The 26,058-nt window shown below is 44.3% G+C and overlaps 1 protein-coding gene and 1 long non-coding RNA gene across 3 annotated transcripts; both read right to left on the reverse strand.

Moving 5' to 3' along the window:
• Positions 1-1,122: 1,122 nt before the first annotated feature.
• LOC107079274 (uncharacterized) lies at positions 1,123-5,227 on the reverse strand. The gene is made up of 4 exons (XR_011183913.1): positions 5,096-5,227; positions 3,086-3,155; positions 2,354-2,555; positions 1,123-1,788 (listed from the first exon to the last, which is right to left on the reverse strand). It is a non-coding gene; the product is annotated as an uncharacterized lncRNA (long non-coding RNA).
• Positions 5,228-7,047: 1,820 nt separating this feature from the next.
• Positions 7,048-26,049, reverse strand: abi3a (ABI family, member 3a). Of its 2 annotated transcripts, XM_069185790.1 has the most exons (11): positions 25,391-26,049; positions 19,943-20,110; positions 18,536-18,715; positions 17,422-17,498; positions 16,604-16,699; positions 15,452-15,657; positions 13,497-13,616; positions 11,939-12,058; positions 10,432-10,527; positions 9,363-9,485; positions 7,048-8,156 (listed from the first exon to the last, which is right to left on the reverse strand). In XM_069185790.1, the coding sequence occupies exons 1-11, from the start codon at positions 25,517-25,519 to the stop codon at positions 7,993-7,995; spliced, it is 1,479 nt and encodes a 492-aa protein (XP_069041891.1). In that variant the 5' UTR covers positions 25,520-26,049; the 3' UTR covers positions 7,048-7,992. The 2 variants fall into 2 exon arrangements, with proteins under 2 accessions (XP_069041891.1, XP_069041892.1); XM_069185791.1 differs by lacking the exons at positions 10,432-10,527; positions 11,939-12,058 and having other exon boundaries at positions 25,391-26,046.
• Between the last annotated feature and the right edge of the window lie 9 nt (positions 26,050-26,058).

Consider the following 26,058-nt stretch of genomic DNA (forward strand, 5'->3'; position numbering starts at 1 on the left):
TCTGTGTTAATATTAGATTAAGGACCTTTTTTACAATGAAAAATTGAAGACAGTTATGTGCAGTAAATTGATTATTATTGGCTTTGGGTGTTGTAGGTACTGAGAAACTACTGACACAATGTATAAAACGGTGACTTCTGGGAATCCAGTCAGTTTTTAAGCAGCAGTCAGCCACAAGATGACCTTAATATAATCTCCCATTTGTTGTATGCCCCTTGCTTAAGAGAATATCCTTTGTTAATAAATCCTGCCTGGATCCACACCTGTCTTCATTACTTTTGGTTAAGAGACACATAAACAGACCATCCCCTTGTCCAATTTACCACTTTGGTCTTTCTTTTGGAGACTGTGCTTTCAGAAGAGCAGAAATTACTATCAGACCAGAACTTTGCTTTGCGTTGCCAGGTATCCAGAACACAAACCGTGGTGAGTTTTAAACTACACAGTTTTTATAATCATCATATTTGTTTACATCTTCACCTCCTTCTAAAATAAATATTTTTTGAATGACGGTGAACAGATTAGTCTCCTGAGCCTCAGATAATTCTTGCATAAAGTGTTGTTCATTGTAAACTAGAAGCTTGATTGTTTGAAAAAAATTAATTTATGATGTGGAATTTAAATTGGGACATCTCCAAAGTCATTCCGCAGTAAAAGATTACACCGTTGAAAAACAGATACAATTCAGGTTTATTTTCATGTTTATTATTGATTGGCTGCCTTTCAGCAGTAATACTATAAGACAGATCTGTAAAATATAAAACAATATGTACAATGTCTTTGTTTCATTGCTCTGGGACACTACTTTTATTGCAACTTTTATGTACTTGTAATATTGCTTTTGGAATATTCCATTCTAAGAGAAAGCAGCAGGTTTTACAACTCCATTTTGTTCTACCTCTGCAGCTAGTCTAAATAAATTAGTCACTTCACGTTTTGCAGCTTACTCCACCACAGAAAATGTCTTCAGAGATTGATTTCAGGGTGCGTCAGTGCCTCAGACCCATCAAAAAGGCATGCTCTGTAGTCCAATCTGGGTTCCTTGCAGTGGCTATACTGTGGCGATGGTCCTGGTTATTTAGGTGAGAACTGGACTGATCTATATAGCCTCCATTCCCTCCTTTTTGTCAGAACAAGCTGTTTGTAGCAAAGTGCAGCCTCCTCTTTGTGAGCTTCAGGACACTAGCAGCATGTTTCCACTGGGTTTGCAAAAGCAGTCTCACTAAGTGCCTGGGCAGTACTGGAGTCCTTATATCACGAATGCAAAGGAATGTGAGGTCATGTGATATGGCAGGGTAGATCCGGGCACAGCAGCTACTGGCATTCCATCACTTCCTGCTCCTCTGATGGCTGGAACACCATTAAGTATTATTTTCCAAGCCATATATATGTCATAGCATTTATGGAGCCGTGATCGGGCTACTTGATGCGATTCTAAGTGAGAGAGAGATCTTATGGATGTATTTAATACTTGGAATGGTTTGACAACAAAGCAGAAAAGCAGTCCTCAGTGCTGTGTGGAAATGTCTTACTTCCTGTTGTGGTGCAGTGCTATTTTCCATAATAGAGTGGACAAGAGAGGCCGCATTTCTCTGTGCAGTCAGTCCAGACCCACCATGCTTTGGGGTGGGCCAGGGCCCAGTGGAAACACAGCGCTTTGGCCCCTGGGGCCTCTCAGAGGTTGGATGTGCGCCTGAGCTGCAATACTGGGGACTGAGGGGGTCCGTCCTCAGAGTAGGGTGGCGGAGGACCTTCAGGGAAAGGAAACATGTAGGGCTTCATAGCAACCTGAAATGACAGACGCCAGAAACGTGGGTTAATGAGGAGATATAGGCTGCAAGAAAGAGTAGATGAGATTCTGATCATGGCTTTGTATTATTGTTGTTGTAGGTGTTGATAATATTAGAAATGAGTCCCTAGAACTTTAGAACCACACCCACTGAGAGACACTACCACTGAGAACCACCACCCCCCACCCCCTGAAAAGCCACACCGACCGAGACCCACACCCACTGCATGTGCAGTTTGTCATGACTGTCTTTGGTGTTGTAAAGAGGTCTGTATCATCTGGATTCTTCTGGAATAACATTCAGTGCTGTGCAGAGGACTTCTGAGTCCCTGTCTTTATCCTTCTCCAAAAACATGCTTTTAGTTACTGTTGTCTCCCAAATCATGACTGGCTGATTTTCATCATCAATCTTAGACGTTTTTCAGGGTTGGAGGTTTACCTAGTAAATCACCGGTGTCTGGTGATATGATCATAAGAATGGATACAGTTGATGAATTTGAGGCTGTACCATCGAGGGCGTTCTTAACAGAGAGAAATGTACCCCAAAGTTTTAAAAGCAGGTACCTCGTCATATGGTGGAGGGCTGGAGAAGTCATACGTAGGGAAGGGTGTGTTGAGGGGTGAGTCGTCTTGTTGGAGAGGAATGACGTAAACTGCCGCATTCTCTGAGGAGCTTGTCTGAGCTGCTACCTTCTTACAGCACCCTCTGAACAGTATAGAGCAGCAGAACAGCAACAGGACACAGGCCATGATAGGGATATAGATCCTAAAAACAAGACAAAGTATGCAAAATTGTTATAATTGTTATTGTTATCCAAAATTGCACTTCCAGTCTACTATATATGAATACTCACTGGCTGCACAAACCATTTCTACACCTCTCCCTCCATCCCAACTTCACTCTTGCAGCTGCCTCCCTGGCTCATTCCTGATAAGTAAAGGAGGTTGTGACAGCGCTGACCTTCAGCCAGCACTATCATGTCCTCAGCCAGGTGAGTTAACACTGAAGAAATAAGTATGCTGTCTCTTTATCTTTGTGGGCTCGTTTCGTTGTCGTCAGAATTTGACCAAAATACTGAAAAACATCTTTTAAATACCGTGCACAACTCTTTTGTCACGATTTCAAGCATCAAGTAACTACTGAATAAATTAAAACTTGGAAAGGAATAAATGCTGAATAACACTGGAGGAAAAAAATCAAATCCAATGATAAAAACAGACAAAAATGGGTGACATAAGATTATGTCTTATGTCTTATTGAATTGAAGAAAAATTGAATTGAAGATTGCCACTTACTGTTCAAAAGGAAATGAAATCCACTCGTCCTCAGTCATTCTAAGAACTGTGGACAAGATTCCTTACAATCCTGTGTGGAACAGAAGAAAATATGTGATATGGAATGTGACCGTCATACATTTCTCAGTGTTTTGAATTGTCCCTCAGTCTACTATAACTTAAAAGATTGTTAAAAGGAAACTAAAATGAAATTACTGAAGTCTCTTGATCCTTTGGCAACTTGTATATCATTTAATTGCAAGGGGTAATATATTCCTCTGGAGTATGGGTATTCAAGTATTCATCTACACAGAACATGATCCATTTGTCATTGGAAGTTTGCTTATTCCTTATAAGGCAACCTGGAGTCTGTTCCTAAATCCTGAGTCACGAAGCTGAGCTGCTGCCTGGGGGAATGGGAATATGAACTGCAGTCACACAAGCACACAGAAACAATTTGGATACTGCAGCGAAATTAAACAGTACGAGCTAGTTGTGAGCCAAACACCTAGAGAAGACCTATATGAAAACAAAGAGACCATGAAGCTCCACACAGAAGGCAACCTGATTCGAATCACTTGTGGAATGATATTAAGCCTAAGCTTTGATTTTTTTGCCCTAGATTTTGCCTAGTCCGTTGAGGGAACAATCTGAACATTAGATCACAGGAAAAGATGGTGACAAGATTAGATCAATCAGTGCAATGGTGCTCACTGATTTGCCACACAGTGAGTGAATCCATCTCAACATCACGACCTATGCTTCAAAGACTCACTCATTGTAATAATGTGTTGCATATGAAATTTCAGTATCGGAGTAAATTGGATTTTAGACAGCTCCCCAGCATTTTTCTACACTGAACTTGAAATAAGGGATCTACTTCTTTGATCCTGTTTACAGTTTTGGCGATATTCATCTGACATCTTCTTCTGAGTTTGTTTTCATAACCCATCCTTACACTTTGGAGTCTTGTTGCTATTCTTTGGATCTTATCCAATGCCTTCTGATCCTTTCTTTAAAGTGGCCAGGGCTGTATGGATGTGGTTCAACAGATGCATTGCCCTGTTACAGTATACCCTCTCTTGACTTGTATTTAACACAGTGTTGCTCTGATCACATGGTGTATAAAAGGAAGATCCTTAAGTTCTCCTTTTCCTGTCAAAGTTGCTACACGTAAGAGGTCAGGGCATTCATAACAAAATAGAAAAGAAAAAAACTTTTGTATTTATCCAGTTGTTAGCTTTATATTGCACTCCTGTAGGAACACTATAGAACGGCATACTTAGACTTTGAGATGTGCAGTTTTTTTTCAGGAGAAGGTTTTGGAGCATTGTGAAGATAGTAGCTTTTTTCCCCCCACACTTGGAAATTACATGAATGGAAATCACAAGTTTGATAGGATGGCCAAGCTGTCAGTAAAAAAATAGATATCACTCCTCAATATGCATCTTTCAACAACAGATTGTTTGGTAGTGTGGATGCTGCACATTAGTGGTGGTGGAGGGGAGTCCCCATTACCTGTAAAGCGCTTTGAGTGGAGTGTCCAGAAAAGCGCTATATAAGTGTAAGCAATTATTATTATTATTATTGTATATGTTTGGCATAACATCACTTGTCACTTATTTGTTTGTAATATGACACAGTGTTTCTACTTATTAAGCCAGTTTTAATAGTGACAGTGCCTCCGAATAAACCTCGATTCTGAATTCTCTTAATACGAATTAATTATTAATTGATAAATATTTAATATTAAATATTAATTTTCTTAATGATTAATTAATATGAGCCACTTCCTGTGGCTTTGAACCCACATTCACCATAGAGTAGCTTTACCAGAATTTCTTCAAAGTGAAAAGTTTCTGAAAGAATTCTGGTAGAGCTACTCTGACCAAGTTACTTTGGTCAGAACTCATTCTTAAACTCGGTTACATTTAAAGCCTTACTATCTGCCATTTTCACCCAATGAAAAACTTTATTGTGATGCTGTGACACAAACATCAGATTCTTTGAAGGATAGAGGCTGTTTCTTACCTTGAAAATCTGAAAGAGTTTCTGAGTGTGTTGCGTAAAAGGTTCAGCAAAATAAAGTCCTGGCAGAACCGTTTCGTAATCCAAAAGCCCAGAATTAAACCTGGCACTGCCAGTGTTTTCGCCCTGCTAACCTGCTTCTGTCTGAGTCAGTACAGTGCATCTTATCTTTTCTAAGATGAACATGATGCAGAGTCAGGGGACAAAGGACACCTTTATAACTACATCAATCAGTTTAAAGACACAGCACCTTCTGTGTCCTGTAGAGTACGATAGAGTTATCTGATTAACAATGATTTTTCAATTAAAGACATGCAGGCTGTTTGTCATGGTGTCCCAATATCTTTCAGCGCTTGTGGATATTATAAGCAAGGGTGTTTGTGGTTTCATTGGTTGATTTATTCATTTAGGGTAAACTTAAAATTTAAAGTTAAATTTAGAATTTAACTAAAACTTACAGTAGTCCTGTTTTAGAGGTTTTGTCTCACATTTTCTGTCTCTTCCCTGAGTAACATTGCCATAACAGCTGAAATAAGGTTGAGAAGCTTTACTTATCTAAAGTTTGGAGCTTTTTAAAAAGCAATTAAAGTATTTTTATGATCATATTTTATAGTAAAATTACTTTTAAATTAGAGATCGCTTGAATACTTAAATCAGCTTTTCCACTTGCAGTGCATAAAGCATCACTCTATTTTTCTTGTTGTTTTCTCTTAATTTTATTGAAATAGTGTGTGGCTGCAGGAATCGTTCAGTATGAATTCACCTTGTGTTTTAGTGGCAAACTAAAAATGTTTCTGCCAATTTGAACTGGTGATGTTTCAGGGGTGAGGTTAGTTTAGCCTTATATGTATTTTTCCACTTGTGTTCTCCAGTTTGTGTTTCACTGCTGGTTCGCAAAACTGGTGGGTTAACTTTTTCAAGTGATCTTGATCCTACAGTATCTTTTTTGGGGCATGGTGACCACAAATCTACACAATATTCCAAATTAAATCGTACTGGCACCTTGTACCATTTTAAAATACATATCACTTCCCTTGATTTAAATTCCTTGCTTTTAACTATCCAAATATTATAGCAGATTGTCTATAATAGCCTGTTTGCTTTTCTGTTTTTTCTCCACATTGGGTAGAGGATGAAAATGATGCAGCGATATAACCTCAGTTGTTCTTGTAGGCAGCTTCTTCAAGCTCAGTGTTTCTCATTTGTATATTTATATTTTAAGTTTTTGCTACCTGCACTTAAGAAAATGCACTTTTCTACAGTTAATGTCATCTGCCAGATGTTTCCCCAGTCTTGAATTTTATCTAAAACTTACATTTTCTTTTCTGGTTTTTAGGATTTTTTGTTATCTGTGAATTTGAGTAGTTACCCAACTACACCAGAATTTAGATCACTGATATGCTTTTGGAAGAGCAGTGCCGTTAACAGATCCCTGTGGTACTCCACTAATTACATCACCCTAATTTGAGCATTCACCCCTAATTTGTGCTCTTTTTTATTAACATGTTCTCAATCCTGATGCATGTACTTCCTCAAATGCTAATCACTTGCAGTTTGATTTGTTAATCTTTAACGGGAAACTTCTTCAAAAGAAAACCTGATGCTCCAAACGCAATGCATATAAAGTTCTATTTTAAGTATGTAGTAGTGATTATTTCACCAGTGTCACATGGTAACTACTTCATAGTGTAAAAATTAACCTGGAAAGGCAAACATGAACATTTTTTGTCCATAAACAGTCCAAAGTCATGATCACGTCCTATACGTTTCAACTCTTTGATTTAGCAAGACTGTTAAAAAGAGCTAAAGTTAAAACAATTCTTTGATCCTAAGGGAAGTTTGTCATTTCAAGCCAAATGACCGAAAGAAAGCAGCAACAGAGTATTTATCGCCTGGTTTATACATGGAATGCCAGGACTATTAAAAATAGAAGACGACCAATAAAATCAAAACTGTGCATTAAAATTTAATTTTTATTGTATTGGTATTGAACTGCAATCACAATCCTCAGACAATTATTGCTTGAAATGTAAAGGTAACGCATACAAAATAGTCAGCAGCAGGGAACAAACGGGTCGGGTTTACAGTACATGTGCAATATGGGTTGGTGTTCTCAAAGGGCTAGTAGCACTGTTGTAAAGATTATGAGTCAATGCAGAACAATAAAATGTGAAAAACCATTTTCTTTTTTTATTTCTTAGAAACTATGCATACAAATCGCAATTTCAAAATACATAGTGCATTCACATTCAGTATATTACTGTGTCAAAATTATTTTAAAACAACATTTAATTCTAGGAACATACAATTTTAACAAGCTACCACCACCCTAAGCAGCTGAGATTAGAACTAAAACCTTAATGCTAGTAGGTTACGGCAGATATTAGCCCTGAATGCAAACAGTCACAGGTGCCACAGACTGCAAGCTGCCTTTTCCAGGTACGATACATTTCCAGTACACCTCCTGTCCTAGCGCTTGACATGATCATGACTAGGAGGTTTTCAGAATAATACTACAGAGGCCGTAAGTTGAGAACAAGGGCAGCTGGGTAGGCATGGCATCTCTGTGCCCTGATTGGCCTTTCCAAAAGTCTTTTAATTCTGCCGTTGAGTATGGCGCACCAGCTTTGTGGAACAGGTGGACAACCGTCTGCCTGTTGCAATCGTCAAATTAAAAAAGCCTGCAGCTGAAGGGCACCTTTCTGACTGTCGCGTCTTAGAGAGACTCTGTCTCAGTCGCTGTCCCCTATTTCACACTCCTCTCCAGATTTAAAATTAAAACCACCCCCTTTGGAGACTTCACAATTCACAGTATAGAATTCAAAGCAGATGAAATGTGCTTTGAGAGAACCCAGGTGTACAGAGTGAGTTACAGACTGGGACTGGCTGGTCCTGGTCTGTTAACTAGCTGGGCCCACGTAGTTCCCTGGGAAGTAGCCTTCCACTCCATTGAAAAAGCCTGTGTACCAGCCATCTGTGCCCTTCTGGATGATGTAGATGATGTCCCCTTCCTGAAATGTCAGCTCGTCCTCCTTACTGGAGCTGTAGCTGTACAGTGCCACAGCTGAGGGATCAAGAAGCAAAGCAAAAAAAAACAATTAGAAAATTAAGGCAGCCTTCTATCTCAAAACCCATTTCTAGAGACTCTCTCAAGTTGGCTTGAGCATCTGTTTGCTGTGAGAAGCACTAAATGCTTTCAGGGCTGCCTTACAACGGTTCACTGCACTGTGCAGCATACCATGGAAGGGCAGAGTAACAAATTCAAACAGTGAAATCGGCAGTGCAAACACAGAGAGGTGTGATCAACCTCTGGGAAAACTAAAATTCAGTGTCGATTTCCTTGGCAAGCTTTGATAAGGGCCTGAAGCCTTGATCTGCTATTGATATTTATGCCAGAAGCCATATCACCCTGCAATTCACAGCTGGCAGCCCCAATGAAGCTCAGCAGTACCGAGCCTGGTCAGTACCTGGATGGGAGACCTCCTGGGAAAAACTAAGGTTGCTGCTGGAAGAGGTGTTGGCGAGACCAGGAGGGGGCGCTTACCCTGCGGTCTGTGTAGGTCGTAATGCCCCAGTATAGTGATGGGGACACTATACTGTAAAAAGGTGCCGTCCTTCGGACATAAGACAGAGATCTTGACTCTCTGTGGTCATTAAAAATCCCAGGCTGTTTCTTGAAAAGAGTAGGGGTACCCTGGTGTCCTGGCCAAATTTCCCCCTGGCCTTTACCAATCATGGCCTCCTAATAATCCTTATAATCCCCATCTTTGAACTGGCTTCATCACTCTGCTTTCCCCACTGACAGTGAGTGTACTGGCGCACTATGGCTGCCGTCGCATCATCCAGGTGGGGCTGCACATTCGTGGTGGTGGAGGGGAGTCTGCATTACCTGTAAAGTGCTTTGATTGGAGAGTCCAGAAAAGTGCCATATAAGTATAAGGAATTATTATTATTAAAGAGTGTTTCGTTCTTATCTGGGGAGCTGGAGCTGCTGTTCTTTTATCCCTGGTTAAACTGGACTTATGCACAACATCTGGTGTTCTCCAGACGTCCTTAGCCGGGATCACCAGAATCTTAGCCTAGATAAGATTCCTTGGCTTGGTGGGTTTCAAAATGCAGGCTTGACTCAAGCATTTCAGGCCTGAGAACATGTCTCAGCACGTAGAGTGCAAGCAACCAAACTCAGCAGAAATAAATGAATCACTAGCGTCACTGAGGGTGGGGGGGGGTTCTGTGTGCCTGGGGCACAAGCTGGATCTAGTACTCTTACCTTTCTCCTCGTAGCTGGGGGGGGCGTTGAGATCGTAGTCCACAGGGGGAGGCAGGGGAGGAACACTGTCTTCATAGGCCCCGAACATGTCCAGGGGAGGTGGGGGAGGCTGGAAGTCCATTTCTATTAAGAGCAGAGAAGGGTTGGAATGGCACGGCCTCACTGTATTTAACCGAAAATGCTTCATCCAAAAGAGGGCGTGTATTGAGTAGGTACAGGCTATGCCTTTGCCAATTCAGAAATCTGATGAATATTTAATGCACAGCCATATGCTTCTCATCTTATTCATATCTTCAGCGCTGTGTTGCTTTGGCTGCACAGCCTCAGTTGAAGTAGATGCCGGTCTATCGTTTCCGTGTTACCAGTTTGAAGGGGGGCTCTGCAGTCCCAAATTCACTGTGCGGTTAACTAAATAAATGAAGCAACGGTATCACAAAATGAATCAAGCACAAAATCCCGATCTTTGGGAAAATACTAGTCACCGTGTTGTTGCAAACTGCTGGTCTCGCCTGAGTTTCCGCAAATTGTCACGTGATGCCGCCCTTCCTGCTCACTAGTCACTGTGACGACTAATCTATGGTGATATACAAGCGAACGAGTACAGGTGGTGCAGCAGCCATTTCACTGCAGAAATGTTCCAGCGTGATCTGCATGCCGAGTTAACAAGTAAGTAGTTTTGGTCAGCAAAACCGTACCAAAGTGGAGGGCAATATTTCTATTGAGATATATTCACAAGCCATGTAAATAGGGCCGCTTCACCTTACTAGAAGTTTTGTTGCATCATTCTGAATCACATACCTGGAAATGTAGTCTATGTTGTGATGTAAATTACAAGTTACTGTGTACAGTTGACTTTTATTGTGGTTTGAAATGACCCATCAATGCTGATTCTTTCTAGCCCCGAAACAGGGAGTTAAGGATACAGGCGGGGTGAGCCCACTCGTTTCAGGACACTTGCAGCAGCCAGGCACAAGCCTCTGTGTAGACGTTTATTCTTTTGCTACTGACCCGAAGTCCCAGAACCCAGCTCTGCAGGACCCAAAAGGGTGGCAGGGAGAAGGCCACTCACCGAGGTGCAGGAGGCGCTTGGCGAGGCCCAGCGGGGGGGTCAGCAGGGCCAGCGGGGCTAGAGGGGGGGGGTATGGTGGCGGGGGGGGGATGATGACTGACAGAGGTGGTGAGGGCAGGAGAGGAAGCAGAACTGATTGCTGTCTTGGCTTGGAAGCATGCCGACACCACCCGGCGTGCGCATTTCCCACATGTCGAACCGCAGGTATAATCAGTCCTACTGCTGGAGCTCTTAAGAACTGCAGACTCTGAGTACAGGGCTCTTGGAAATGTAGCTGTCCCCTTCAAGCAAAAGTCACATCAAGACTGCACCAGTAACTGTGGAGCAGTAGCATCTGGTAACTGCTGAAACGGGCCTGTGAGGGCTGCGTTCTTGAGAGGAAGGACAGTTCTCCTCAGAGCGTCCTGCACTAGTTCAGCCTGTCCACACTTTGTGTCTACATTGTCTTGCAGGTGTGGAAGACACGCACCTGGAGGGGGCTGCAAAATGGATTTACTGCCATTGTTCACGGGAATATGATCTCTTGACTCATTACTCTGTGTGCTGAATTGCTTCTCTATATTCCCAAAGCAGTTCTTCAAATGGCTCAGCTCAATTGATTTCAATCATTAGTGTCCTCAGTAGCGATAAGAAAACTGATCAACGATATGAATCGTGTCAGTGTCTGTCTGTATTGGCACTGTAGACCTGGAGAACGATATCTCGCTCCTCTGTATACTTGTATATGGCTGGACTGACAAAATAAACTTGAACTAGAATACGTGTTTGTATGAAAATAAGAAGACCCCAGGGCTCTTCAAGAAGAGCACTGGACAATCTTGCATTACAAAGCTTAGAACCCAGACTGTTCTGTTGCAGCCTGATATGTATGGATAAGACGGTAGACTTCCTTAACCATAAAAAATCTGGCTTCTATTCTTTTACAGACATATAAAGAGACAGTTATATAGATGGTAAATTATGCATATGTGAAGTTTATAACTCGAGGCTCTCTCTACTGGGAAATAATAAACATGATATATCTCGCGGCTATAATGGTCAAGCGTTGAAAAACAGATTAAAATGCACTGTTCATTTTCAGTTAATGTATTAAATGGCTTCAGTGCAGTTTATTAAAGAAGGAGCCCACGTGTTTTGTAAACCCAATTTGTGAGTCGTGTGTAATCTAGAGTGATGTCTGTATTATTATACAGTAATCTGTTGACATTCTGAACAGCTAGTGCACGTTTTCAGAGGAAAAAATGAGTCAGTAGGAGGAGTGGTTGTGTTTTATGCAACAAGCAAGATTAAAATAAACACTCCTTTTAGGTGACGTCTATATCCATCAGAGCGCGCCTGGTGTGATATTGATAAACCACTCCCTGAATTTTCCTCTTCTTTTTTTCACTACAACTTCACCCTGAACTTCAGACAGCGCAGGTTTCTCTCGCTGGGCAGACAGGAGTGGCCAGTGTGCAGGTGGGCGTGGGGTTGAGTGGGCAAGTAGACCAGAAAGCAGAGCCCTTACGTGCTTGCGAGGAGGAGGAGGAGAGGGAGAAAGAGCGCGCCGACAGCCCCAGTCGAACCCTGGACCCCGGGCGGCTACTGGCAGGGTGGCGCCGCCCCCGGGCGCGCTTGGAACGCAGAGCTGAACAGAGCAGGGGTGGGCGGGCGACACCGGCAGACGCAGAGAGAAAGAGGGACATAGGAAGCCACAGAGACGCAGAAAAAGGCAAAAAAGTCAAAGCAGTGCCAAGACATTCAGGAGACAGACAGCAGCAGCGCTGATGAGGACACAAGGGCAACATAAAGATATAGCAGCTTGGCCATCAGATTTTAGCTCCTGTTCGTTGGCGGTGAATGATGTATCAGATCCCCACCACAGAAAGAAAGCAGCATAACCCTTAACCTTGATTGCGTATAGTGCTGAGTAATGAGAGTCTGTCTATTGCACAATACTGATGAGGCTATTTCCCTGGCTCATTTGGATGATAAAGACACATACGTCAGAATGCTATTCATTGATTACAGCTCTGCATTTAACACAATAGTTCCTTCCAGACTAGTCAAGAAGGTTAACAACCTAAATATCAACACCTTTCTTTGCAAGTGGATTCTGGATTTCCTGACTGGCAGACCACAGACTGTGAGGGTCGATGGAAAGCTTTCTTCCACGCTGACCGTCCATACAGATGCCCCTCAGGGCTGTGTGCTGAGCCCCCTGCTGTTTTCCTTGTTAACCCACGATCTTGTGGCCAGACACAGCTCCAACTCCATCTACCAATATGCTGATGACACCACCATCACTGGCCGAATCCCTGCCAATACAGGGATGAGGTCAGGACCCTGGTGGAGTGGTGCACTGACAATAACCTCTCCCTCAACGTCGGCAAAACCAAGGAGCCGGTCATCGATCTTAGAAAGCAGGGTGGGGTCCACACCCCTATTTACACCAATGGGGTGGCTGTAGAGGTGGTCAGCAGCTTCAGGTTCCTGGGTACCTTCGTCACTAATGATTTAACGTGGTCCCAACATGTAACTGGAGCTACAAAGGAGGCACAACAGCGCCTTTACTCCCTCAGACAGTTGAAAAAATGTGGTCTGTCTTCAGCTGTCCTCACTACATTTCACAGGTGCGCTACTGAGAGTGTGCTCACGTGCGGTTTGCCAGCAGCTCGCTGTCTGACCGGAAGGTGTTACAGGGGGTGATCAGGTCAGCCCAGTCCGTCACTGGAGTCCAGCTCCCCTCTACTGTGGACATTTTTACAACCCGCTGTCTCAGGAAGGCTGGAAGGATCGCTAAGGACAAGAATCATCCCCATTTCTCCCTTCTCTCTCCCCTTGCCTCTGGTGAGCGTGTAGGAGCCATAAAGTCCCGAACTTCCAGATTCAGAGACAGTTTCTTCCCACAAGCTGTCAGATTACTGAACTCCACCCCTTCCACTGGCTCACACTGATGTGTTTTTTCAAGTTGTATGTATTTATGTTCCACCATTCTGTGTTTATGTTTTTGGTGTTTCCTTAATGTCTTTGTATTGGAGCAAACATGCAAATAAGCATTTCGTCTGCTGTCTGAGACACTGCACCTGAGTTCAGCCCGTTGCCAGGGAGAGGGGGCGGGGCAGGCAGGTCAAAGGCGTCCGTCACAGGCGGAGGTGGGGGAGCATTGGACATCAATGGAGGAGGGAAGCCGTTTTCCTCTGCCACTGCAAAAACATCCGGGAGAGGTCTTAGTGGTCTGTTATGCAGTGCGCTCTGTAGCTCTGCAAGGATTTCAAAAAGCGCAAAATCAAGCCATATAAAAACAGTGTTTCTTTCTGCTTGAAGTGTCCAAAGCAAGCAAGCACATTGCTTTGTGCGAGAGGACACTCAACATTCTTCAAACACAATACTGCAGCACTTGTTCCTTTTTAACACTCCCATAAGAAGCTCATAGCAGAGGCAAATGGAACTTAATCAAGCAAGCATTTTTAAATCATAGAGATTTCTTCTGTTGTTACACTTATTACGGCCTTTTCCTTTTATTTCTTTTCAGGAAGGCAGCAGTATTTCAATATTTCACCTCAAAGGCGCCACCTGCTGGACACCTTGTTCAGGTCAAATTAAAAATTGTACATTAAATAGTAAGTACTCCACAAGACACTTGCTGGGCAAGAAAAAACAAGGATACAGTTTTGGAATTAAAAGTAATTGTACATATAGAGTAGAATACTCTAGTACTAGAGAAGTGTTGTGAAAAGAATTAGCCAGTAGCTATAAGTGGGGAACTGGAAATCCTAAAGTGGGTAATAGCATAGAAAAAATACATAAACCAAATTAAATGTTATCAGGCGTGTAGTGTGATTTTAACATTTATATTAATGCACAGGATGCATGCATACTGCTCTAACACAGGCTTAAGTGACAGGCTTGTATGAAAAAGAACACATTACTTGCTGTGTAAGCACGATGCGTATTTACCTGGATCGTGTATGCATGAGTAAGCATGCTGTACTAAAATCGGTGCATCATGCTACAATGGCATTTCTGCAGATTTTGAGGTTTCTAATGGACAACACTTGATTAGTGATTGTGGTCAGTCTTTTTGATCTATCTTTCAAATGGTATGTGGGCCACATCTGGTTAGAAAACTCAAGGCTTAAAAAGGAAAAGTAATGCTTTATTTTAGGTGTGTGTTATAAAGAACTGATATTCATTCCTGGTCTTGAATGGCTGGTTTTATTCTACCTGGGGCACTTAATGGCCTGATGTGAATCAGTTGTTTGTCTAATTGGTCTATATCACAGGTTGCCTGGTCTTTACTCAAGCAAAATTAGATGTGATTTATAAAACCTACTGAACTACAACCCTCTAGCACCCAGAGTGAATATCACTGTTGAAATAATGTATTTATGACTAATACCACCATACTGTGACTGCCAGAACTCCAACACTCCATGGATAGTAAATGTATTTTTCTGTCTCACTGTGTACTCCCATTACCAGAAATGCTCACAGGGGAGACACAGGAGTCAGAGTCATTCAGTTCATATTCAAGTAATAAGCTGGAGAGTCCAGCTGCCTTCTTCATGGGGATGAACCCAAGGGGAGAGTTTAGACCAGCCAATCAGTCCTCACCTGCATGACTCTGGAACCAGAGAGGAAACTGGAGCAACAGGTACAAACCCACACAAACACAGGGAGAACATGCAAACTCCACACAGACAGACCAGGGCCAGAACTGAATGGCTCTACTCAGGCCCAGAAGCTGTGAGGCAGCAGGGCTTAAAAGATACTTTGCTATGCTGCTCATTTTGTTCATATTTATCACTTTTTGCTAGTAACATATGTTCTTTATAAGGGATATATTAGGCTAGCATTATTTGTAATAAAGAACTTGTACACTCCTTTAAACAATCACGCAGAATAAAGTAACAAATTAAAGCTGAACTTCAAACCTCAAATGTTAAAAATGTCTGATTACAGCTGAAAAAGACTCATGGAAATGTTATCTGACGTTTTCTCTAACTGGCCTGCGATATGAAAATGAATGAACACTGACCCATTTCCAGCAGCGGTGCAGGTGGGGGAGGAGGGACTGACGTCGGAGCGTGGGGTGCTGGGATGCAGGCAGGGGGAGGGGGTGGGGGCGCAGGGATGTCTAGGGGTGCGGGGGGTGGGGGGTTCTCCTCCATGAGGGGTGGTGGAACATCAGGAACAGTCCAGGTGGGTATTACAGGCGGGGGCACAGCTATGCCGAAGCTGGAACTGTGTGTGCCAGAAAAACAGAAAATCAGTGAGCGTCTGCCTTTTTCTTCTTTTGAGGAGAGCCACTGGTTTTACATTAGACTGGGGTCCCCCAGTCCTGGTCCTGGAGGGCTGGTACTGTATGTCTGCTGGTCTTTCAGGTCTCTTCAAAACAGCAGCACCTGAAGAGCTGGGACAAGCTGCTCAGTTGGTCCAGTTAAGTCAGGGATGAGCGGAACACTGCAGGCAGACTGGCCCCCAGGACCAGGACTGGGGACTCGGGCACTAGATGCAATAAATCTGAAAGTTATACTGTGTCTCGTCATTGTGACAGCTGTGCTTCAGCAACCCCAGACCCTGGACACATTTTGGCAGTGAGGGTAGTTTGCAAGCTTTCACCCAGGTAACATAAAATGCTTTACTGTTGCTTCTGCACTTTTCTGCTTTCGTTTCTAAACATTGGGAAACTGGTCAATTAGTTCTGAAGGTTAATATCCCGTCACTTGACCTGTCCGTATATAAAGTCATCTGACATCCACCTTCAGATATGACCAAGCCTGAATAATCTCAGCCCTTTGGGCAGAGGACAGATATTTTTTTTAAATTCCACCCGTCATAATTTGGGTCATATTTGGGTCATACTTTGACTCAGAACTGTAACAGAAGGAATTTGCGGCACATCAATCTATTTCACTATTCCACTAGGGGGCGATCTGGCCCACCCAGTCCTTCTGGCTGTGAGGAGTTAATTGAACCGTGGATCTCCTCCAGCTGACTTGAAGGAGACCAGGGTATCGGCTACAGCAACATGACTGGGTAGCTGGTTCCAGACTCCCACAACCCTTTGTGTAAAGACGTGTCTCCTATTCTCAGTTCTAAGTGCACTCCCGCACCGTTTCCACTTGTTCCCCTTTGTTCGAGTTTAACCGCTTTGCGTGCACTCCCCCCCGCTCGGCTTCTTCCTTACGCAGAGGGCCGCTCGTTGAGGGAGGACAGGGACGGGCCGCGTGTCAGGGATGGGGCCACTGGACACTGGACTGCTTCGGGCGCCCGGGTGCTCCTCCTGAAGAGGACACGAGAGGGTTACACACTCGGTCACTCCACAGTTCCTTGCCCACACACAAACAGGCTATGCACCAACCAACACGCCCATCGCCCGTCTGTGAGCCTCGGGCCGACAGAACTCGCTTGGGCTGAACTTGGAGTGTCTCCGTCTTAAATCTGTATTTCTCAGGAGTCAAATCACAACACCGTAGTTAATCAGAACATTAATCCTGCCAGGAATCCAATCTCAATACTGTATTCAATCAGCGCATCACGTATGTGTATTAAGTCTCCCCGTAGACACTAAAGCATATGATTAAATACTAGGAACAACATGAGTGTTTGAGACTCGCTGAAGTTGCCCTGCCGTCTGCGTTACATGGTAACTGCAGGTTCAGGTGATGAAACGGACACTCCGGTTTCCATTTTCAGGCAGATACAATCTAACAATCGCACAGTGTGATATGAACAGTTCGAAAAGCGCTCGGTATGGCTTTAGAGAGGTTTTCTGCGCTGCGAAGCCACATGATTTGCACTGCAGTATTTTTCACCCTGCGGGAACCGTCCAATGATCTTTTTATTTTTTGCTTTGAGTGTGACCGTGTCTGTCCGTGTAGCTGGGACAGTCTCGTACAAAACCGCTGTGTATTCCCGGATGTCCGTGCGATGTTTGTCGAGCGAAGTGAGCCGAGGGCCTGTAAAATAAGCTCGGGGCTGTGGTGGTGGGTTCTGTGCACATACCCCAGAGTACCTCCGGGCTCCCGCGACGGCTGTTTACGGTTCATGGTCCCTGTTCTTCCCAGCTGCTTGCTCGAGTCCTGCGGGTGAGAAGTGGTTTATATATATATATTTCATTTAATATTTTTGTATTTTAACGGCACAAACTGCACAGGACACAAAGATTTGAGTGATCCTACCCACCCCTCTGTACGTCTTCGTAGGTTTGTTATTTAATGTCTGAGAGTTTGTAACCGAGAGTTTGTTTGTTTGTTCCAGGGTTTTTTTTGGTTGCTACACTGAAAGCACAACAATCAACGTTCTTGGTACTTTTTTTGATACTTGTAACGTTAACAAAACTCATTCTAAAAGGAAGGTACGTTCCGTTGCAAATTCTACTTTATCTTCTCTAGGTTTGTGGTATCATTTGAAAACCTTCCGTCTTTGACCTTTGTATCGCCGTGCATGAACTGAGGAAGATGTGCATTTCTGCTGCACCGAGCAAGGTTTTAACTCGCCACTTCTCAAACTGACGTTCTTCAGCTGGCCTGCAGTTTTTGAGCTCGTCTTTTGCGTGTGGTTTGAAATTGAGGTCACTGGAACTTTGACAGACGGCTCCGTTTCACACGGAAGGATGTGACTCGGTTTCATTGTGCAAAAACCACAGTTTGCACACTGTGCTAGTTTAGCCGCCGGCAGTTTTGTCTGGGGAGTAAGCAGCTAAGGAACGTGAAAGCATCGATTGAGATGAAGTTTTTTTTTAATGTCATTGTTAGCGGATGTCGCCTAGATGAAGATCCGAATCTTTGTGTTGCGCGCGGGGGGAGGTGCAAACATTCTCCTCCCACACGATTATCTCCACGTGCTGTTAATTATTTGACGTGTTGGGGAGCCACACGGTGCTTTACAGTCACTACGAGCCCTTGCAGGAGACACCACTGTGAGGAAGACAGTAACTCTGAGTAACTCAAGGCCACCCAGCCCTAGGCGTGCTCGGTCAGTTATGCGTCCCCTGTTGGAGAACACCGGTCACTGTTTGTGCCATACTGTATGTACTGTTACTGCAAGTGACGAATGGCCATTGAGCATAAAATAGGTTTTGTGAGGAAGTTCCCAGCTTGTCCTGAGACGGGTTTACCTTCATCCCGTGACCCACGCTGTCCAGAGTTGCGTACGCGATAGGGGTGCGGGAGTATTTAGTCTTCTGCTCGGGGGTGGCAGGCGGGGGGATAATTTTCTGGTTGCGCGGCATCCTCTTCACCGTGGTGAAAACGCCGATCTCTCGCCGCGAAACCTTTTCCCGGTGCATGTCCACTGTCTGGGAGGACACCAGCAAGTGGAGGTAAAAAAAAAAAAGACAGGCAGCAAGATCGCATAGATCCAAGCCGAGGGGAAGCATGCAAACAAGCCCAACTAAATTCAGATGAAAAATAAATCTCTCTCTCTTGAATCTCTGTAAATCTCTGATAAATCTCTTAAATTCTCATTCATACCTGTAGCTGTACCCCTACTTAACTCTTGGTTTTCTATGCAAATATATAGTGTATGCTTATAGTTATTGTTTTGGTGTGTACACCAGCACCGCTGCTGTAAAACACACTGCCCCCTTGGGGATAATAAAGACTCTCTCTCCCTCCTTCAGTTACCCGGCACTCGTTGCAATCTTTCCGACCCCTGGGACTGTGACAGCTAGCAGCCCAGGCACCTTCCAGAGTGAACACTCCTGGGAGCACGTCTCGGGCGAAAGCCGAAACAAGGTTTCAGAGGTCGGCGTGCTACCTCGGAACCGGAGGCGGCCGCGTTTGGGATGCCAAGCACGGAGGAGGCGGGGGGTGCCAGTGAAATCGCTGGGAGAGAAGCTAGTTTGAGAGCGATGAAGCCTGGAACACATTGCATTGACTGGGGAGCTATTCAGTCTCGCAGCTCCAAGCAGCCAGTCAACAATAGGCCCCTGGAAACTGTCCCAGGAAGGACTGCGCTCTCACAGTTTAATACACCGATCACAGGCACAGCTAGCTGAGGGGGGAGGGGTGGGTCAACAGTGGCTCTCCCATCAGACAGACAGCACAGATCCGAAACGCTGCAGGCTCCTGTCTGTCCCTTCTGGGGACCGGAGCAACGAAAAGTAACAGATATTAACATGCCCCCTGATATCCTGAAAGACAGGGATTTTGCATCCCAGCCGATAATCTTGTCAAATTTATATATGAAGGTGCCTGATAAATCCCCCCCAGTGGTCATCTACAGGATGTAGTACAAAATGAGAGATGGTTAAATTTGTAGGCAATTGGGCTCAATTTTAAGTCGTGCTATCGTGCTAAACAGTGAAATGTAGTCTAAGCTGTAATTGCAGCAGATTAGGTGAATGAGATTCCTGGATATTTCAAGTAACTCCAGTATCTTTGCAGTGCTCATTGCTCTTCCATTCCCCTCGAATCGGGGAGTTTCAATCCATGGTGTTGCTTGGGAAACTCTCGACCATGTGGGAGAGGGCTGTAAGGGACTGCGTGAGAGCAGGTCTAGGGCCGGCACGCAGCTCCCTGACCTGAGAGATGAGGTTGACGGAGGACTCCAGGCTGCGCAGCTGGGCGGTCTGAGCGTCCAGCAGTTTCAGGACATTGCTGGCCATGGTGCTGATTTGGTAGGCCACGCTGGCCAGGGACTGTGTTGTGAAGGCCTTGGTCTCTTCCAGAGCCTTCTTTGTATCTTCCACCTGGGGGAGAGAGTGAAACAGATCTCGTTAGCTCACACTGAGAACACGAGCCGGCTGCTGGCCATTCCTCTCCGGGCTGAATCTTTGTTCTACGATCCATCTGGAATACTTCCTACGGATGAGCAGATCATCGTTTGTCTACATAATCGCAGGCATTTTTTCCTATTGCAGTTGTTTGTTTGTTTTTCCAGAGACACTGATTTCACCAGCAGCTCCCTTTTTCATCTCGGTCACGTTGCTTTCAGTGCGTAGTGCCTTTGACATGAACGCTGAATTTGAAAATGAACGCCGAAGTTGTTCTGTGGGTGTGAATTGAAAGCAAATTTCAAACTGGCTCAATAAATGATTTTCTCTGACCCTAGCAGGAAGAAGTCCCAACGCTGATATTTTTAAAATTGCATTCTGCACTGAATGAAACTGGAAGAAGAGACCTGTCAGAATGATTTTTTTGGGTGGTAGGTGATAGTGATCGTTTCTTGTTGCCCGGGGCAATGTGAATTGATCCGGAGAGCGCGTTTTCCACTCGGAAACCTGGGTTAGAAAAAGCCGTGACGCCTATCAGTTTGATCGCTGCAGGCAGCGTCCCACAGAGTTTACACCTGCGTCTGAAAGTGATCACAGAGCTCAGAAGGTTCAGAACCAGTCAGAAGTGAAACTCTCAAGAGAAGAAGGAAATGGGAAGTATGCACTAAAACAAAACTCCGAGCCTTCCCGTACTGAATTGTCTGCAGACAGCTTTTATTCCACATCCCTCTTTTCATGTGCAGAAGTAATGATCAGCTTGAAGCACAGATGTCTTTAGGAAATTGGCCCCTGTCGTGCTACAACTCCCTGGTTTGTTTGCCACGCACACAGGACGGTTCAAGTGCAGTTTGGCTATGATGAAGAAAGAAAGCGTCGGATGGTTTTGCCACATCTCCCCGAAAATGTGCTGAGCTGGTTTCCATCCATCTTAGTTCTTCTTTCAGAATGAATCCGCTTTCACACGGCCGCTGTATGAATCCGAACAGGCACCCTGAAAGCATGACCTCTGATAACCCTTCCCAGCTCAGTGTTTTCACATCCTTTCCCAGGCACTGTGTCTGGTGCAGCCTAGGTGAGGAGCTGCTGGGGGTTGTGCCTTATTAAATAAAGAGGCGAATGATATACTGTAACGCTAGAACACATGCTGTGCCTTAGAGTCCGAGTTAAAAATCAGTTTCATCAGCTCTTTGAGCTTACTGCAAGAGAAACAGTAGGTTTGGTGACACTTTGCCTTTTCAAATGTTAAAGCAATTGCGAGCTCTGCCGTAGACTCTGTTCTACCACTTTTGCTCATTGTGTCTTCCAACAGGCCACATTTGTTTGGCCTTTTCAGCAAGAGCTGAAACTTGCATCACGTTTTAATGAAGTGTTGCAAAACTCGAGGGTGTTAACAGAAAGCAGCCATGCCTGTCTATGGTAAAGCCTTAAGGTTAGTTGAATGTTTCTTCAACAGTCAAATTTGAGCTGGTTTCAGTGTCCTCCGGGATTCAGGCAGAGCAGAGCTTAGCATGGCTTCTTCACACCGTTTCTGACAAAGTCTCAGAGCACGCTCATGTTTTTAGCCCCAGACGAAACCGCAAGATTCTGTCACCCACATTTACAGGACATGTGACGACATTTCTCATGCCCTGATCCGAAAACCCCTTTCCTTCCTCTTTCTAAATCTCCTCGGCGCCAGGACTGTTCTGCCTCGATCATTTGCCTTCCAGGGTGCGATTTCATCAGCGCTCGAGAATCTTTGTGACGGCCAGAGGTGAGCTAGTCAGGAACCCTTAAAGTAGAGAGAGAGAGACAGGGGGCACAGAGAGCCAGCCCAGAGCAGACGTGCCTGCAGTGGTTACAGCAAAGTGGAAATGAGAAAGGGTTACGAGACAACATCACTCAGCCCATCACAACCTTGGATTTGAACGTGTTTCTGCCTCCTGGACTCCAACTAGAAACTTTCTCCTTTGTATATATTTCTCTCCGATTGATCTCTGAGCAAACCAAAAAGAATTTTCAGAATCACACCATATCAGCAACACTTGTTTTTTTTTTTATAAATATGGCTGCTGCTCTAGATGGACAGGATTTATGTCGTAAGGTCTAAACAGCTGTTTTCTGTTCCCTGCTTTCCTTTAAATCCTGTCCTTGTTTTATTTATTTTTTGCTGCCAAGTCTGAAAGTCTCCTGTGTCCACCTTCTCTGTACTGTTAGAATTCTATATACTGTACTTTGGGTGAATATCAATGTCCATTGTCTGGATTTTTCAGAATTGTTATTAGTTTTGCAAGTATCCAATCTATGGGTACAGTTCATCTCCCTAGTGATAACTGAAATGCTTGGATAAAGATCCAGGTGGGGCTGCACATTGGTGGTGTAGGGGGGTCCTCATTACCTGTAAAGCACTTTGAGTGGAGCATCCAGAAAAGCACTATATAAGTGTAAGAAATTATTATTATTATTATTATTATTATTATTATTATTATTATTATTATTATTATTATTATTATTATCTATTGTCATGTCATTTGCCAAACCACTTTTTACCGTACGGTGTCGCAGGAAGCCAGAGCCTACCCTGCAAGCAACGAGCGCAAGGCAGGGTACACCCTGGACAGGACGCCAGTCCATCGCAGGGCCAGTCCAAGCCCATCCTACAGGGGGACAATTTGGAGGCCACAGTAAAGGCTGAGGGGGGGAATTTGGCCCGGACACCGGGATAACTCCCTACTCTTCTCGAGAAATGTCCGGGGATCTTTAATGACCACTGAGAGTCAGGACCTCGGTTTAAAGTCTTATCTGAAAGACGGCGCCCACTACAGTATAGTGTCCCCACCACTATACTGGGGCATTAGGACCCACACAGACCGCAGGGTGAGCGCCCCCTGCTGGTCCCACTAACCTCTTCCAGCAGCAACCATAGCTTCCCAGGAGTCTCCCATCCAGGTACTGACCGGGCTCAACCCTGCTGAGCTTCAGTGGGTTAAAGGTCTATTAATAATGTTAAATACTTCTTTAAGTTTGAAAATAGTGTAACCTTGGTCATTAGCATAAGTCACAATTACTAGTAACTAGTTATGCTAAAGCACCTTCTTTTTCTACAGCATAGGGGTACCTGCATGAAATATTAATTTAGCATTTACTTTTTTTCCATCTAGTCTTATTATGAATCCAGTCTTATCTTGCAGATTATTTACTTCACCTGTTACAGTTTGTGTGCTTGGATATTATGAAAGCATGTAATGTTATTTTTAACCTTCACTGCAGGTATGAATCTCTCCTTGTGATTCTAGTTTTTTGTTTTTCAGTTGCACTTGCAGCTCGATATATTTCTTTTCTATTTTGGAATCTTCTGGCTCAGACGTCCTTCTGCATTTCACTGTGTAACCCAGTCCTGTCTGTCTGTAGAGCTGTCCTGTTCCTCTGTGGGATTGTATTACTCTCACTTTGTGCTGCTCTTGCCTGTGGTCTGGTTTGTTTCTGTCTCTCATTTCGGAGTGCTCTGTGTTTGTCCCCTGTCAGGACCCTTTCACTTTTTCTGTATTATCTCTCATACTGTCTGTGTTCTTTCCTGCCCTCATCTCCTGTCACACCTCAGGGCCCGACTGAGCTCACATTTCCTCATTTCACTGCAAATTCAGAGAGCTTTCAGTCTTCAAGAGCTACAGAACTCTTCGAAAGAATAGCTCATCTCTCAGGGCAGCAGAATACCTACAGTCAGGACTGAGCAAGGCAGGAAGAAAACCAACGTCTGCTTTTAGGGCACTTTTCTGGCCCAGTTTCCTGTTGTTGTCATCCTTCTTTCACTGCACTGCAACACGCTGGGCACCAGACAAGGAGAGCTCAGAGGTTTATACACACCCCGAGTCTTTGTGCATCCCTCTCACAACCAGGAAACTGCTCTAAGAATTGTGCGCCCGCATGGGAGAGCGAAAATTGTCTCAACAGTTATGTAAAACCAAGGGGTCGCTCAACCACAGCCATGAAAGTGAGAGAACTGCACAAAGCAGTGAATTTGTCCTTTTAAATGGCAAGTGGTCATGTTTATTGTCTGCCCAGTTCCGGAGTATTTGAAGTGCAGAGATTGCGCTGCACTTACTTGCTGTGTTTCTTGTCAGTTTTAGGGGGTAATATCCATCCATTTTCTAACTGCCCAATCCAATTCAGGGTCACGGGGGAGTCTATCCCAGCAAGCAATAGGCGCAAGGTAGGATACACCCTGGACGGGACACTAGTCCATCACAGGGAAAACACAGACACACACTCACTCCAGGGCCAGTTTTCGCAGAACCTGATTAACCTACCAGCATGTCTTTGGGCTGTGAGAGGAAACCGGAGCACCTGCAGCAAACCTTTGCAAACACAGGGAGAACATACATACTCTATGCACATAGCACCCCAGGAATTGAACCCCAGGTCTGAGCACTGTGAAGAAGCAATGCTAACCAGCGTACTGTGTGAGGGTGTAACATGTCAGATACAAATTAATTTGTGTCTGTATATACTGCTGATGTGGACAGAAGGGGTGGTTATGGGCAACTGTATGACCAGCTGTCTGATGTTTTTTTTAGTCTTTAGTTGATTCACACTAGCATCTTCAGGATGCCTTATAAATATACCTTTGAGTCAACCTGGTCTCAAAAAAGACGCTGTGGTAACAGAAACTGGTTATGGTTGGTGGCATAAAAAAGCGCTGACACTTGTCAAGCAATGCAACATTTTTGTAGGAGAGTATTCTGTTGTGTTCTAGGTTATTAACAGTACAGTGTAAGTGGTACTCCTCGTTCTTGCTTATTTTGTAACATCTGAATTGGAACTCTAAAGTGTCCTAATGTATGCATTTAAGGAAACAATATGAACCATTTGATACATATATGCTATTGGTTCTCATTTTATGTCTTTAATGCCCATCAGTATAGTTCTATAATACAGTATCACAAGTAATAAGCTGCATAATACTACAAGATACCGCAGAATAAGGACAAACCCGAGTAATGAATTGGACAGTAGTATACATGAAGAGCTCCTAAAGTTATTTTTTTTAAGGTTTTGATTCGTTGTTAAAATGGGCTTGCTGGTTTCATAAACTGTAAAGTCATGGCCTTGCACTAGCCTCTTAACCTCACAAGATTCCAGTGTGCAGAAAAAAACAGATTGAGTTTAACCGTCAGCTGTCTCCTGTCCAGGCCTCCGTGCAGAGGAAGACGAGGAGGAGGAAGGTGTTTTCGGAGGGGCAGCGGGTACCTGCTGGCGAAGCCGGTGGGTTGCACCTACCTGTAAGTAGTTGCTCTCGCAGTAGTCGGCCACCTTGTGCAGGTTGGCGTAGTTGTCCAGCAGTGCCTGCCTGGCACTGGGGGCCTCCTGTAAGATTGTCTGGATCTCCTCTCCATTCTGATCTTTCATCGTTGCCCTTTGGCGGCTGTGCCCTGCTCCGCGTTCGGGTTTGGAGTATCAAGCAGAAGCAAGAAGGGAAAAATAAACCCCAGCAAGTCGAGGAGCAGAGCAGCGCAGTGCCCTGAGCCTGTCTTTATCCCTCCTCTGAGTGAAGAAAAGAGAAGCAGTTAACCGCTTCTTATTCAGAGCGAAAAAAAAGCCTTTTAAACCGAAAGGGGCTTTTTTTTTTTGTCTCCGCCTCAAGACGGCAAGCTCTTTTTTTTCTCAAAGGCAAACTGACTTAGAGTCTTGTCGCTTGAGGTTTCACATCTCTCTTAGATGTACGCATAAATTAAAAAACACTAGTGGACCACTGCTTTTTGTCGCTGTTTGAATCTTCTGTGTTCAATCTTCAATGTTTTAACATTTTCATGCTACCCCCTGGACTTGCTTGAGTGCCAGAAATTCCAAACGGCTTTTCTCTCCGCTGTTTGACCGTAGTGTTCGTTTGGAAGCTCAGACCTGAACTGCTTCTCACTGTAAATCCTGGGAGGCTAATGGGTGCACAA

The sequence above is a fragment of the Lepisosteus oculatus genome, chromosome 28 (assembly GCF_040954835.1).
Source record: "Lepisosteus oculatus isolate fLepOcu1 chromosome 28, fLepOcu1.hap2, whole genome shotgun sequence".
NCBI classification, from domain to species: domain Eukaryota; kingdom Metazoa; phylum Chordata; class Actinopteri; order Semionotiformes; family Lepisosteidae; genus Lepisosteus; species Lepisosteus oculatus.